Here is a 16983-nt window from a genome sequence, read left to right on the forward strand (position 1 = left end):
ACTTGGAATACTGTGTCCAACATTGGTCTCCCAACCTAAAGAAGGATATAAAACTGCTAGAGAGGGTGCAGAGATGAGCAACGAAGCTAATAAAAGGTATGGAGAACTTGGAATACGAGGAACGACTTAAGAGACTGGGATTGTTCTCCCTTGAGAAAAAGAGACTGCGAGGGGATATGATCGAGACTTTCAAAATACTGAAAGCAATCAACAATATAGAGCAGAAAAAAAAATTATTTACAATGTCCAATGTGACACAGACAAGAGGACATAGACTGAAGCTAAGGGGTGACAAGTCCAGAAAAAATATCAGGAAGTTCTGCTTCATAGAACGAGTGGTGGACACCTGGAATGCTCTCTCAGAGGAGGTTATTGCGGAATCCACCGTTCTATAATTTAAAAGCAAACTAGATGCACATCTCCTTACGAGAGGCATAGAGGGATATGGGTGACTAAAATTACACCAGGTGTACACCTGGTTGGGCCTCTGCGTGTGCGGATCGCCGGACTTGATGGACCGAAGGTCTGATCCGGAGATGGCAGTTCTTATGTTCTTTTATGTTTAAAATATGGAGTGGAGTAGAAAAGGAAGATAGATGTGAATTGCTTGTTTATTCTTTTCAACAAAACAGGGCCAGGAGGCAAGCAAAGAAGCTACTAGGCAGAAGATTTAAAAGAAAACAGAGAAAATATTTCCTCAGTTAACATGTAATTAAACTCTGGAATTTGTTGCTAGTGAATGTGATGAAGACAGTCAGCTTAACAGGGTTTTAAAAAAGTTTGGCTAATTTCCTAAAACAAAGGTCCACAAGACATTATTAAGATGGACTTGGGATAATCTACTGCTTAGTCCTAGAATAAGAAACACATAGGGCTCCTTTTACAAAGGTGCGTTAGGGCCTTAAGTGCAGAATAGCGCGCGCTAAAATGCTGTGCGCTAGCCGCTACCGCCTCCTCTTGAGCAGGCGGTAGTTTTTTGGCTAGCGCACACTAATCTGATGTGTGCGCTAAAAACACTAGCACACCTTTGTAAAAGAAGCCTATAATGTGTTTTACTCTTTGGGATCTTGACAAGCACTTGTGACTTGGTTTGATCACTGTTTTTAACAGGATACTGGACTTGATGGACCTTTAGTCTGTCCCAGTATGTTCTTATGTTCTAGGCTGCATGGCTTGACAGAATTCCATTAGTCTCGTGCTGAAATAAAAAAAGATTACCTTTGTCTTAGGTGAAGCTTTCTTTATCCACCAGATGGCAGAAAAGTACCATTTATTGAGTTTGAAGCTAAACAATCACCTTTAGGTAAACCCTCAATGGAAGACCAACCAACACTTGAAATAAAATTGTGAATTTTCAGTGATACCACTAAAAAATTTTTAATGGATTACTTAGCCATATATATGTAATCCTGATTCTTTTCAGTTCAGAGCTGAGCACATAAGTTATCTATTGAGTAGCTGAATTTCCTTTATAGAATGATGCCTAGTGGCAATTAGGCATGCTTAGGGATCTTTGTGGTGGACGCCAGTAGTTTATACCAGGGTTTTCCTAGTCTAATTTACTGGCACCTAACTACAAAACTTAGCGATGTCTAAGTCAACCACGCCTATTCTCTCTGCTCCTCACCACACCTACCTTTCAGGTAGGTGTCATTAGGCATTGGAGGGCACCTCGACTTAGGTATTGCTAGGTACTGTGCCGATATTTGCATGTAATCTTTGATTTTTTTTTTTTTTTATTGTTTGTAATGGTGTGGTCAATTAGTATTGACAAAAAATTAAGTTGCGCACAGATTGCTTTCGCTAGGTGTCCATGATTAAGGCACCTAGCTCCTAACCGAGGACCTATTTACTGCAAAAGTACACAGGACTATTTTTCCCATGCCTTTTGAATTTCAAATACTCCGTTTCCCCAGATATAGCATGCAACTTGCTTTGAGCTACAACCGATAAAGGTGTGAGCCAAAAGCAAATAAATTAATACATAAATAAACAATAATGCTTTAACGCGTGACTGTGAAAACCAACAAACCATGCAGGCAATCTGACATGTGCAAACTGCAGTTCTACATCACATTGCACCAAAATCATATGGGCCGATCTCTCTGTGAGAGAATGTTTGATGTGGAGGGAACATAACCTGAATAGGGAATAAGAAGTTACTCTGAGAATGTCTTGAGCTCCCTTGATCCTGCATTTAAACCTTCGCAGAAAAGTGAGTCTCCATTCATTGTCCAGCCTACCCTGAGACAATAAAACCCGTTTGCCAGCCCACTTTTAGCGATGCAAATGATCAACTGACTCACAACAAACGAAAGGTGCTTACTTCATCCATTGATTTCTTACAGTCGTCATCATCATCCTCGTCGTCCTCGTCACTTTCAACATCTGCTTCCCCTGCAAGAATTGAATTACAACACAGTGACCAACTGACCATCAATCGGACAGAAGTCAGAAAATACTAGTGTTCCTTGTGCAGTATTGTATTCCCGGAATGGCTTATGTTTTTTCTGCTTAGCATCACAACAAATGATCACACTTTAGCAAATGGACCCCTTATTGTAATGTTCCTCAGTGCCCTCAAATAATATCTGCCAAAAAAGAATACACATCTGATCTACGAGAAAGGCTAATATATATATTTTTGTTAACCTGCAATCAGAATTGTTTGTGAAATAGCAGCTTGAAATAAAGAGTGTTTTTTAAAATTAACACAAATGTATAGATACTTTTTGAGAATTCTCTCTCCTCCTGGATTCATCCCAGTTTCATACTGTACAGTAGATACAACGGGAATATAACTTGTAACCAAATAGCATTTTCACATCTGGTCCATCTTGGACTTATTCTATAAAATATTCTAGTGGACCCTTTTGCTATGAAAGGATAAGAATGGCTTAAAAAAAAAAAAATAGGACCACATATATAACTTTGACTTAACTAAAAGTTTAAAGTAAACTATATTTTGGGAACTAATTGTACTACTTTACCACTGGCATAAGAAAATAAGATGAAAAAATACATCACTCCTGTACACAGAGTAATCATATATTTTTTTTAAAATGTTGAATAGAGGGGGTAATCTTCAGGCATCAGCAGCTACAACCCTAAAAAAACAAAAGGGGATAATATGAAGAGAGCAGGAGGCATATCCCTTCCACCTTTCTAGGCAGACTGGATGGATTATAATGGTCTTTCTGTGCCAACATTTACTACTTTATATGTTATCACACTCTGGTCCCTTTACCATCTGAAAACACATTGGAGATTTAATACAAATCAGCCAGTAGAGGGCACTGTAAGTCAATCAGTGCTTTGCACAGTGCTTGTTCAGCAGTAGAGAACACACATTATACCTATGGCCCTTGGCTACTGCCTGATTAAATAAAAATAGACAAGGTTTGTAAACGAGGCATTTTCAAGCTGGATATAAGAAAATAAATATGATCTTGTATGGGTTTTACTTCCATTGAAAGCACCTTATTTCTATTTTTATTTGTTGATGTTTATTAACACAACTACCAACTATCTTAAACGAAAAATAAAATTATTTTTTTCTACCTTTGTTGTCTGTCTATTTACTTTTTTTCTCAATTGTGTTGGTACCGGTCTCTGGTTTCTGCTTTCCCTGGATTTCCTGTACATTTGTCAATTTTATCTCCTCCTTTCTCTCAGTTTTCTTCAGTCCTCAATTTCTCGCTTTTTACTGTTTCTACTTGCCTCCTCTTTCACTCAACCTGGCTTTCCTATTTCACTTCCTCTTATTCTCTAACCTAATCAGTAGTCCTATATTCCTCAATTTTCCAATTCAGATTCATAGCAGATTACAAGAACCCTACATTAAGTGGAGCACATATATGAGTATATACTTAAAAAAAATTGCATAAAGAGATAAAATATCAAGAATAATATTTATCACAAAAGTAGATCTTTAAAACTTTACAAAAATAATATACAAATTCAGGCTTCTTATTTCTAAAGGAAGACAGCTCCACATCTGAACTGCTTGATAAGAAAACAACTGTACCTGCTGACTCTTCCTAATTACTTTAAAAACAGTTGGAAACTGAAATTTAAAGCTACAGTTACTCCATGTACTAATAAATTTGCTAGAATACATAAAAGAGAGGTTAATTGTTTTGGAGCATTACCATATAAAGCCTCTCACTAACTTTATCCTCTTTCTCCATCCATCTGCCCTCTCTCTCCCATTTTACATCCAGCGTCTGCCTTCTGCTCCCTGTTACCATCTATCTGCCCTCTCTATCTCCTTCTCACTTCCATCCAGCATCTGCCCCCTCTCTCCTCCCTGCTTCCATCCTGCATTTGTCCTCTCTCTCCTCCCTATTCCATCCAACATATGCCACTCTGCCTCCCCATTTTCAACTAGTATATGCTGCTCTGTACTCCCTGCTTCTTTCCAGCATCTGCACTTCTGTCCTCCCCACTTCCATTAAGCATTTGCCCTCTCTACTCCCTATTTCCATCCATAGTCTGCACCTTTTTCCTGGATCCCTTAGACCCTCCCCCAGGCCTGCCCAGTTCCACCCATCCCCTCCCCATCATGTACCAGTCCCGCCCCCAATCCCACCCTAGCCCCACCCCCTGCTGCCTGCTCTGGTCGGGCAGGAGGGCATCCACACACTTGCATGATGTCATCGCATTGCCCTTCTGCCCAATGGCGATTTTGAGGGAGGCTTTTCAAAACCTGGACAAAGTGCCGGGTTTTGAAAAGCCGACTGGACCCCTGGACATGTCCTCAAAAGGAGGACATAAGAACATAAGAAGTTGCCTCTGCTGGGTCAGATCAGGGGTCCATCGTGCCCAGCAGTCCGCTCCCGCGGCGGCCCATGAGGTCCATGACCTGTAAATGATCCTTTGTCTAAAACCTTTCAATCCCCAGTTTTCTTCTATCTATACCCTTCCATAATCCTATCTCTACCTCTATCTATATCCCTCAATCCCCTTATCCTTCAGGAACTTGTCCAAACCTGAAGGATAAGGGGAAATCCGGATGTCTGGTAACCGTACATTAAGGGGCCATTGAAGTCACATTAAGGGGCAAATAATGCAATGTAAGGTCCTAATGCAGCTTGATAATTCCCCCGCCCCCTCCCCCCCGCTTAGGTGCCCTATGCCTGTGTGTTTTAATTCTCCACAACATAATTTTAACTGCATAAATGGGACCAAGCTGGGACATTCTGCAGGGGAGGTTTTAAAAACGTATCTGGACACCACAGTAGTCTAAGCTACCTGGATGTATCTGCACAAACTCCACCACCCATGTAAACTGCGGTTCTACATCACATTGTACCAAATTCATATAGGCAGATCTTTCTGAGAGGAAATGTTTGATATGGAGGTAACATTACCTGAATATGGGGTTAAGAATTTACTCTGAGAATGTCTTGAGCTTCATTGCTTCCTATAGTGCAGGGGTGTCAAAGTCCCTCCTCGAGGGCCGCAATCCAGTCGGGTTTTCAGGATTTCCCCAATGAATATGCACGAGATCTATTTGCATGCACTGCTTTCATTGTATGCTAATAGATCTCATGCATAGTCATTGGGGAAATCCTGAAAACCCGACTGGACTGCGGCCCTCGAGGAGGGACTTTGACACCCCTGCTATACTGAGTCTGCATTCATTGTCCCAGTCTAACCTGCTCTCGCTCTTCTGCACCGATGTTATTATGGCTAACGCTCACACTGGTATCAGATGTGATGCTACTGGATTCAAGAGGGTGAGAGCCTTTGTTTACACAATGTACAGCTTTCACTTCACAAACTCTGATGTTCCTGAAGCAAGCTGGAAAATTGCATCTGAGTGAAAACAACTGTGGGAGTTACTTAGAGGCTATGTCGCCCGTTCCAAATACCTGGAATGGTCTTTCTGGTACATCAAAGACTTCTAAATCTAAACAACCACTCCAGAGGATCCTTCTCCCAATAGAACCAAATGATGAGGAAGAAAGCAAATAATATTTATCCTAATGCTGAGCCGGAGGTTCTACATTTGTCTGTATACTAGCTCTGCGTGACACAGCTCAGAGCTTGAGGGAATCCAAAAGGCTGTAAATGGTCCCACTGAGTCTTATTAAATGAAGCTGTTCTTTTCAAGGATGTCACAGCTAGCAAATCGCAGGCTAATGGTTAGAGCAATAGGCTGAGAACCATAGGGCAGGGGTTCATACCCTACTACTGCTCCTGGGTAAGCCACTAAGGGGCTCTTATATTAATTTGTGTTAAGTGCTAATGCACACCTAATAGCAAAAATAGCGTAATGCAGAATGTGATAAAGCATTTTGTGTTTGATTTGCCATCTGTGTGCACTAAGCATGCACTATATATATATATTTATAGTGCATGCCTTTAAGGGGAGAATAGACCTTTGAGGGGGGGTGCACGGTGCAGACCTTTAAGGGAGGACAGGCCTTCAAAGAGGAGACAAGTCAGGGATGGTGGCATAGGCCTTCAGGGAGGACAGGCAGGCCTTCAAGGGGGGGACAGGCCTTCAGGGATGGGAGTATAGGCCTTCAGGGGGGAGGTGCAGGGCTGCATGCCTTCAGAGGGGGAAGACAGACCTTCAGGGGAGGGGGCCTTGGTGTAGAAGTACACAGAGAGAGGGAAGGGGGGGTTCAAAGAGATGTGCATGTGCCGGACTTTGGGGGGGGAAGAAATAATGGGTCTAAAAATAAAGGAGAGGGAGAGAGATTATGGACAATGGGATTTAGGGAGGGAAGGAACAGAAAGGGAGAGAAGTTGGACACAAGGTATGGTATGGGGGGGGATAGAGATACTGGATAGGAGGGTAGTTGGGAAAAGAAAGGGAGAGATGGTGGACCCTGAGGTGGTGGGGAAGGAGGGAGAAATGTTGGATGAAAGGGTAGTTAAGAAAAAGTGGGTCTGTGGATGGAGACAAAAAAAAAAGAAAGATGCCAGACCTCCGGAGGAGGGAAGGGAAACGGAAGGGGAGGACAGAAATGGCAGATGGATGGTTAGAACGGAGAAAGAAGAAAGAAGGAGACCCTGGCAAGCAAGTTATCAGAAGACAACCAGAGCCTGGGACCAACAAGATTTGAATAATGACCACACAACAAAAGGTAGAAAAGCTAATTTTATTTTCCATTTGTAATTACAATATGTCAGATTTGAAACGTGTATCCTGCTAGAGCTGGTGTTAGACCGCAAACGTGGGCTAGGATTTAAGAAAGAGAGGAAAAGTCTTTTTTGTTTGTTTATTTTGTTTACACCACAGCGCCAGTGTGGTTAGGAGAAGGCAAAGGGGGTAAAATAAAACCACCAGGATGTTTGAAAAAAACACCCAATTGGGCAGGAAAATCGAATCGAATCGGAAAACCAATTTAGTAGGCTGAATCGAATCGAATCAAATTTTTTTTTCCTGAATTGGGCAGCACTACCCCTGACTTAGCAACAGATGTGAAACAGAGATTTCTTTCCGAAGCTCATAGAATTCCTATGAGCGTCGGAGTTGTTACTGCCGCAGCTAGCACTAAAACCGCACTACAGTTTTGTAAAAGGAAGGGTAAATTATTTTTATTATTGGCCCTTTTATTTCTAGGATACATCCTATCAGGCTCATAATTTTTAAAAAATATATAGACATCCAAAAAGCATCCTAAATTGCACGTGGATTTCCTAATCGCCAGGACGTCCAAGTGCCGATAATCAAAACCATCTTTTTGTACATCTAGAGAGATGTTCCAGCCTCTGTGCGTCAAGAGCATGAGATGGGTGTGATGGAAGCATGTTCAGGGTTGACTTTGGGCAGTCTCAAGGGCATGTCAAGTAGACATGGACATCTTGCAGCGATAATCAAAGATTTTACAAGACATCCTGGACAGAACTTAACCGTTAGGAACTAGACCTGTTTTAGAAAGGTCTAAGTGCCACAAAGGTGCCCAAACTAACCAGATGACTACTTCATGCATCACGGTAAGACTCTCCCCCGTGCTCACTAACCCCCTTCCACCACACTAAAATGAAAACAAAACGTACATAACTGTCTCTAAAACAGCAGCGTCTGGTAGGAGGAAGCCTAGTAGAGCTGCACACAGGTGTCTTAAATAGCCTGGTAGGTGGGCTAATGAACCATAGAGAGGAGGACCCAGGCATAGAAGCCACTCTAACTACTACATTTATGGTAGAATGTGTGACCCCAGGAGGGTGTAGTAGGTTTTTGTTAGGTTGTTTGTTTGTTGTTGGTTTTTTTTTGGGGGGGTTGGGGGCTCACCATAAATTATAAGGGGGTTATGGTGAGATATACATCTGGCACCCTTTATGTGAAGTTCACAGCAGTGCCCTCTAAGGTGTTCCAATGCTCTGTCGGGAAGTCTATGTGGCCAGTCCATTACCATGCTGGCCCCACCCACGTCCAAATGGTCAGGATTAGGACGTTTTCAACCTAGATGTTTTTCTGATCAAAAATGGGGTATAAAGTTAGATGTCCCTTTACATGAGTAAGTTAGTGAGTTTCCTCTGTTAGTGCTTTCCATGTTGACAGATTTAAAGAGGAAGCTTCTGCTACACACAGCCATAAACTCCACGTGCATTCCTGCATGTATGTTGAAACAAGCACTACGTCGAATTATTATCAAAGCCTCTGGTTGAACTTCTACTCAAGCATGTCTCGGTTGTACTGAGGCTGTATTCTATTAAAGAGAGACTCAGATCCTTAATCTAAAATTCATTTAATAATTAATCACAAATTAAATAATCAACAAGTCACTTGTAATAATTAAGCTGGATCAGGATTCTGTCCATACCGAATTAGTCTGCTTGAGTAATTTAATTCTCTCCCAGCTACAGCTAATAAAGATGTACTCACACGCCAGTTCCAAAGACAGAAATTACATCGGTAGGTATAATAGTTATTAGTCTCCAACACATTCAGGTAAAAACACTGTAGCCTTCTATTTTTAACAGGGAAATAATGTAGCTGGGGTAGCTTCCTCAATGTGGAATGTTTTTGGCACTCAGATCCAGATTCTTTAAGTGGCACTAGATTTTTAGGCACCAACAGGAGCCCGAGCTCAGTAAAGACACTGTTTAAATAATGTTTTAACTGAATTCCAAGGCGCCACCTGGTACTTAAAAAAATTGGTGCTGGAATTGTGCCTCCATAGGTGCTTTAGGCCACCTAATGCCACTGTAGGCATGGATAATGTCAGAAGTGGCATTAAGTGGCCTAAAGCGCCTATGGAGATGCGATTCACACCAAAGATAGGCACCAGAAATGTAGGCCGGGAAAACCCTGGCCTACATCTCCGGTGCTTACCTTTGCCAGAGGCGCAATTCTGTAACTGCGCCATCGTGTGATTGACCCGCGATTGGCGGCCATTTATAAGGTGGCTGTCAACAACAGCGCCAGCTAGAGAATTCGGCCCTCGGACAAATTGGAAGTTAAGAGTCAGCTCTATGTTTTTTCTCTTTCTTTCTTCTCAGAGATCAGGTGGAGGGAGTGGGGAATTTTGCTCCTCCCAGCATGCCTAGAGGCACGTATCACCACAAGCCTCAGGCATTGGAAACAGCACAGATGTCCATAAAGGCTAATTAGTGAGAAGCACAGAAAAACATGGGTAGCACGACATAACTCAAATATCCAAACATAAATAATGTTAAACATATAATAATAATTTATTTTCTTATATACCGCCCTACCAACAGTTCTGGGTGGTTCACAATAAAGAATAAAACTGAACAATTCAACGAAAGGGATACAATTTCATAATAAGAAATAATACATCGTAAGCCATCAAATGCAGCCGAGACTATTATTCACTTAAAATATTATAAAATCTGATGAAGAAAAGCATAATATATAAAAAAATGGCCTATATATATGCAGCAAAGGTTCGTTTGAAAAGCGCTACCAGAATCCAGAGCTGTACACATCCTGACCTGGACATATCAATTTGGATTTCTAGTTTTATGTTCCATCTAAAATGGGGCTGCAGATGTATAAGTGAAGCCAATTAAGGAGTGAAGCCATCAAAGTGTTTTTTTTCCTCTTTGAAGTTCAGGAAATTCAGTTCCTCCTGTTAAGCCCTCACTGAAATCAATGCATTTATGACAACTGTGCTCTCTTTGGAGCATGTGTTAAAGCCAGTTAAGAAACCTGTGCAACCTGGGAAATAAATGCAGACTTTTTCTTCTGCTCAAACCATATCCACAACACGCTCCCTCGAATCTCTGTATCCCAAACACCTACAAGATTGATATTCAAAGTGAGTTAACTGGTTAAGAGAGGCTGTTATCTGGTTAACTCCTGAGGGAATATGCAACAGCGCTTACCAGAACAGTGACTTCTAACCACTAAAGCTGAAATTGGCTATCTGTGTGGGCAATCTGGGGGCGGAGTTAGCATTTAATCAGATAAGTGCCAATATTCAGCTCTTAACCGGATAATTTAATCAGGAAAATAAGACCACGTAAATAGTATCAGTAGTCCTGTCTTGGCCAGGTTTAATGTATGTGGTTACAAGCTAAATATCGGAACATCTGGTAAAGTGCTAACCAGCCACAAATAACATAAAATTGAAACAGTGACAATAAAAACAAATAAACTAGAAATTACAAAATTTTTTTAAATAAGTAGGTTTTCTATAATTTCCTGAACTGCTGGTAAGAGACAGAGCTAACTGACAAATTTACAAACTCTTTATCACAAGAAGCTGCCTGAAAAGATAGGAGTCATTGAATAGCTCTTCTATAAACAACTCTTTACCTGTGGAAAGCAAATAAATTACAAGTACGTCTTGGGCGTTGTGAATTAATGAATCAAAAATGATCCACAAGATAATCAGGTGCTAAACCATGTAAGACTTTATAGCATATACATCCAAACTTAAATCTGACTCTGGCCTTGACTGGTAACCAATGTAGTCTTTGGTAATAACGTGTGATATGATCTGATTTTTTTCAGATTAAAAATTAATTTTCAGCAGTAAAGGCAGCTTTGTTTTGAGCGCTGGTCTCTGAGTATTGGGAGGGAAGAGGAAATGACATCACAAACATCCATTTGACTATATTTAAATACTACTTGTGCTAATCTGCGGCATGCATGTCATTTTCCTGCACTACAGCCCTCTGAATATTCTGCACAGATTAACGCCAGCACTAGGCCAGTGCTAATTTGCTCTAGTGCTGGCGTTAGGTTCTGAGCATCAACTCACTAGTAACTCACACCCAAGTTTTCTGCCTAGTTCTTGCACATGGAGATACTGTTCACATATAGATGTAGGATTCACATTTGAAATTTGCAGTTTTTTAAACATTTGATACAGCCTTTTGATCATGTTGACACGGATAAGATACTGCATATTAGTTTAGCAGAAAAACCACATTCATACCAAACCAAAATCAGAAAAGACAGAAAAATAATGAGTACAAAAAACAGAGAAAACAGAACTCATACACGGGCAGCTGGGACTACACAGTACCCTAAGCCACCCGTATCATCACTAGTCTGAAAAAACTTCGTACATATATATTGTATCAGTCTTTCATTTCACTCAATAAACTTATTTTTCCAAAATTCATTTTCTGTCATTATTAACACTGAATGAAAAAATGATTAATTCTGCATAAAACATATTGCAATGACTACAGCCTTTTTGAAGATGATTAAATCCTATATTCAGGACACCACTCACTTTTTAAGAAACCTCAGAGATTCCTGATAACTGCCTCCTAGTGACATTTGATATCTGATCCCTCTATACCAGGGATCTCAAAGTCCCTCCTTGAGGGCCGCAATCTAGTCAGGTGTTCAGGATTTCCCCAATGAATGTAATGTAATGTAATTTATTTCTTATATACTGCTACATCCGTTAGGTTCTAAGCGGTTTACAGAAAGTCTACATTAAGATTATAAATAAGAAAGGTACTTAAAAAATTCCCTTACTGTCCCGAAGGCTCACAATCTAACTAAAGTACCTGGAGGGTAATAAAGAAGTGAAAGATAGAGATAGAAGAAAAAATAAAATAAACATTTTAACAATACAGCATTGATCTAAATACTTTGGAAGGTAGAAGAGAGGAGAGAAAGGAATAGATGCAGATGGGGGAACCGTTGAACAATAGAGCTCTGGAGAAATTTAAATGATAGAAATAGAACAAAACAAGGACAAAAGGCAAAACAGTAGATAAGATTAAAGATAATTCATAAGTTGGAAAGAAAAAATAAATAAAACTTGTCTTCAATCCACGGTTTCAACTTCATTGATGAAGTGGAGCAAATAAGTTTAGGAGGAGCGATGACGTTCCCAGAAAAAGGGCTTCTTCAGGGAAGAGATTTGACTGACAGTCTCAGGATGCCCATGTTTCCTCCCCATAGATCTCACGCATATTCATTGGGGAAATCCTGAAAAGCTGACTGGATGGCAGCCCTCAAGGAGGGACTTTGAGACCCCTGCTCTATACCAACATCCCCCAAGAAGAAGCCCTTCAGGTTCTAAAAACGCTCTAGAATTCCAGATCTAATCCTGATGAAGTGCCTAACCAATTTTTACTTGAATTAAGTTCCATCGCTTTGAGAAATAATTATTTTATTTTCAACGGGGAATTTTTTTAACAACTTTCAGGTATAGCAATGGGGGCATCATTTGCCCCCACAATAGCAAACTTATTTATGTCATGGTTTGAAGAAACTTTAATTTATATACTACCAGGTTTTCAGCATGTAAAGTGGTGGCGATTCATTGATGACATTTTTATGATTTGGGTAGGCACCTTACAATAGCTTTTTGAATTTGATAGAGCTCTCAATCTCAGTCATCCTTCTATTAAATTCACTTTGTCTTATAGCACCACTCAAATCAGCTTCTTAGATGTCTTGATTCAGTGGAGGGATGGAAAATTAATCACTACCATTTATTGTAAAAATACTGACAGGAACACGCTTTTAAGATTTGACAGCATGCACCCTGCACATTTGAAAACAAGCATCCCGTTTGCTCAATTTCTCAGATATCGAAGGGTATGCAATTCTAATGAAAAATTTCTTCTTGAAGCCAAAGTTTTGGAACAAAGATTCCATAGTTAAAAAAGCAAAAAAAAAAATGTGCATTGAACAATCCTAGGGAGGCTTTTTTAGAATGTATACAGCCTCAAAAAGAAAAATAAATGATTTTTTTGTGTGTGATAAAACAGAGTCAAGCATCACATAAAGTCATCGATAAATATAAAAAACATCTTCCGCTCCTTAGAACTCTCCCATGTTTTGCAAATAAAAAGTTTATCTTTCCTCAGTCAAGAAATAGAAATTTAGGAGACTGGTTATGCCATACATCTAAAGAAGTGTTTGAAGATCAGGAAGAAATCATTATACATGGCCATAACCCCTGTGGACATTGTTCAAATTGCAATGTTATGGCTACCATTTCTAGATTTACTAACCCAACTGATGGAAAAAGTTATAACATAAGAACATAACTCTAATTGTTTATTGCAAAATGTTATTTAAGTGATTCAATGTCCCTGTGAGCTCTTTCACATAGGTCAGACATCGAGAACTTTAACAACCAGACTAATAGAACATAAAAGTTTGAACACTCGTAAAATGTCAGCCCCGATAATAGTTCACTGTGTAGAACATCAACATAACTTTAATAATCTGAGTTGTTGGGTGATCGAGAAACTTGCTCCTTCTTTGAGATGAGGAGACATTAGAAGACTATTATGGCAAAAAACAGTGGATTAGTTGCCTACAAACTTTGGATCCTTTAGGTTTGAATACCACTTTTGAATGGCAACCGTTTAAATGAAATGATGGTGCCTTTCTATGTGCTTTTTTTCCTCCTGCTGTCAAATCGTTTAGAGCAGCTTTTAGATCCTGTCATGTATTTAGTCTTTTGATTATGTTTTTTAAATTTGCCTTGTTTAGGAAATGTTTTTTTGATAGAATACATTTTCTTTTTTTTTGTTTTTGGAAATTTTTGATGACATTTATGTTTTCCTCCTTTTTTGGCTTGTGTTTAGCATATCACGCATCATGTTGATGTTATGACATATAAATATATCACACACCCCCTCCCCAATAACTATATTCAAAAAGTACACTCAAATTGTAAAAACCCCGTTCCAACCCATCCTCCCACCCCGGATGTGTATGACCAAAGGGCATAATTACCAATAGCAGAAAATGGCTATGCAACTGAAGAGCAGAGCTGCCCACCTCGAGTAAGACCCCTGAAGAAGCCGGAGATATGGCGAAACGGGTCCCGTTGGGTTTTACAGACATACTATAACTGGCAGCATGTTCAGATAAGTGCTGTTTTTGGTTTAATTCGCACAGTAGCACTTTAGTTTTGAATTGTTTGCACAAAGCATTTGCACTTTAATAAAACGTAGAACTCAATGAATGATATCTTTAACCTGTAGATGCGGTTAGGAGTAATCTTTTATGATTTAACAGCACAGGTTCTACAATATATTGTGAATATTCTTGAATTTACAAGTCCATTTTAAAAACATGACAGAGAGACTCCCACCAAAAGGTATAGTTCAGTCTATTCCAGTTTTTCCAATTCCTAAGAATAAGCTATATGACAATCCCTATCATAATAAAGAAGAGCTTATTATTATGAGATGATATTTGCTTTTAGCTCTCATCATAGTGCCAAATAGTGCAGTGTCATATGTTAGTGCCATTGGATTTTCCATTACTTTATTTACCTGATCCCAAATGGATCTCCAAAATTGAAGTAACAAGGGACAATAAAATAATAAATGATCTAATGTCCCAGGTTCGAGATGACAGTGCCAACACCTATTAGGCTTGGAACTATCTAATTTCTGTTTCCTAACTGGGGTCCAAACTGCTCTATGTAACAAACAAAAAAAACAACAAGTTTGTCTCATAGATGCAGACACCGTACATCTCATCCTCCAAGTCCAGATTTGTGGCCATTGAGATGCAGTAATTTGATGCTTTATCTCAATGCTCCAAATGTCACAAAGACCAGTTTTTTGGTTCTTATTCAAAAATCCAGATATTAATTTATACCACTGAGCAGCCTGGTGATCCAGGAAATCCACCTGAAAGCACAGGAACGGCAAACTATACTGATTTTTAAGATTATTCCAGTCAGGGAGCCCCTCCTGAATGGCCTACTTCAACTGCAACCACCTATAACTTTGAGTTTTAGCAATACCAAATTTTTGTTGCAGTCGTGAAAACTCAAGCAGCTTTCCATCTGATACTACATCGTCTAAAGTACGTATGTCCGCCTTCATCCATTGCTTCCGGTTGCCTTAAACCCACCAATTTGAATTTTGGGGTTCAACCAAAGGGACTGACAAGTGGATTTATGAATTGGAATATCTGTTAAATTAGTAATAAATTTTAATTTCTTCCAAGTGTCCATTAAAATTCTATTGTCCTTATACAGCCTAGGCATCTTGATACTCAAAACGTGACACAATCTCAATAGAGACAGAAGTTGCCATTCCAACCATAACCAGTCTGGAAGATTTTCCATGAGCTCAGGGAGGATCCGATACATACCCTGACGCATTATATAGGCTTGATGGTACCTATAAAAATTTGGAAAATTTACCCTACCCTCCACAATTGGCTTTTGTAAGGATACTAAAGCAATTCTTGCTGCTTTCCCCAGCCAAATAAATTTTGTAACAATACTATTTAATTTTTTGTAAAAGGACCCCTGAAAAAACATTAGTAACATACCCATTTGGTAGCAAACCACAGGCAAAATCATCATCTTAACTGTTTGGACTCTCCCCTACCAAGACAAATATAAGGGGTTCCATTGTTCACACATTTCTGTGACCTTTAGCAATAAAGACTTTTCATTTACTTTCATCATTTCTTCCAGCGTTTTATAAAACCAAATTCCTAAGCATTTTATACCCTCTTCCTTTCAAAGAAAAAGGAATGAATCAAATAATCCTTTTTGACAATGTACATTAAGCGGAAGAATCTCTGATTTACTCCAATTTATTTTATATCTTGAAATTTTCCAAATCTTTCAATCAAATCTAGTAAATATGGAATGGTTGTTTCAGTTATCCTCAAATGAAGCACTATGTCATCTGCCTAAGCATAGACCTTGTATTCCTGGCCTGCGTAAGGAATACCCTGGATCTCCTTTGCCTGTTGTATAGCTAATAACAAGGGTTCCAAAACAATATCAAACAGCAAAGGAGATAATGGACATCCCTGTCTAACTCCCCTCTCCAGACAGAAAGGTTCTGAAAAAGTATTATTTATATATAATCTGGCAGAAGGGGAACTATACAAGGCTTGAATCATTTGTATAAATCCTGAACCAAAACCAAACCAGTCCAGGGATACAGAGAAGGCTGGATACAGTCCAGGGATACAGAGAAGGCTGGATCATCCATGACTTTTGTTAAATTTAATATGTGAAAAGCCAGCCTGGTGTTATTTGAAGAATGTCTCTGAGCAACGAACCCCGTTTGGTGCATACCAATAATATAAGGGAGAGCCTTGGCCAGGCGCAAAGCCAATAACTTAGCCAACAGCTTACCATCTACATTAATCAGAGAAATAGGCCTGTAATTTGAAACCAACATAGGATCTTTATTTGGCTTCGGCAAAACAATAGTTAACAATTCTGGCATAGTACCTGTAACACAACCTTTAATCAGCTGAACCTGATATAAATTTAATAAATGAAGCAATAGGGTACTTTGAAATGCTTTGTAAAACTCTACATTGAAACCATCACCACCTGGAGCGGATCCAACTCTAAGGGACTTCAATGCTGCTTGTAACTCTTTCATTGATATAGGCGCATCAAGAGTTTCTTTTATATGCTCAGGAATTTAGGCCCCTTAATTAACTCCAAAAACTTTAAACCCTCAAGTTCTTTATTTGAATAAAGCTCAGAAGAATACAAAGCTTTATAATATTTCAAAAATTGTTTTAAGATAATTCCAATTTGAGAATGAGTTTCCCCATTCTCATCTGTGATAGCC

At 39.5% G+C, this 16983-nt stretch overlaps 1 protein-coding gene across 11 annotated transcripts in view; it reads right to left on the bottom strand.

Annotated features, from left to right (window-relative positions):
• The window catches only part of PLCB1 (phospholipase C beta 1), a 1208816-nt gene that overhangs the window by 421350 nt on the left and 770483 nt on the right, over positions 1-16983 (bottom strand). For all 11 annotated transcript variants that reach the window (XM_033937380.1, XM_033937379.1, XM_033937383.1 and 8 more), the window contains one exon: positions 2327-2397. In XM_033937380.1, the coding sequence (XP_033793271.1) occupies positions 2327-2397 (71 nt within the window). The remainder of the gene's footprint in view (positions 1-2326; positions 2398-16983) is intronic.

The sequence above is a fragment of the Geotrypetes seraphini genome, chromosome 3, assembly GCF_902459505.1.
Source record: "Geotrypetes seraphini chromosome 3, aGeoSer1.1, whole genome shotgun sequence".
Lineage (NCBI taxonomy): Eukaryota > Metazoa > Chordata > Amphibia > Gymnophiona > Dermophiidae > Geotrypetes > Geotrypetes seraphini.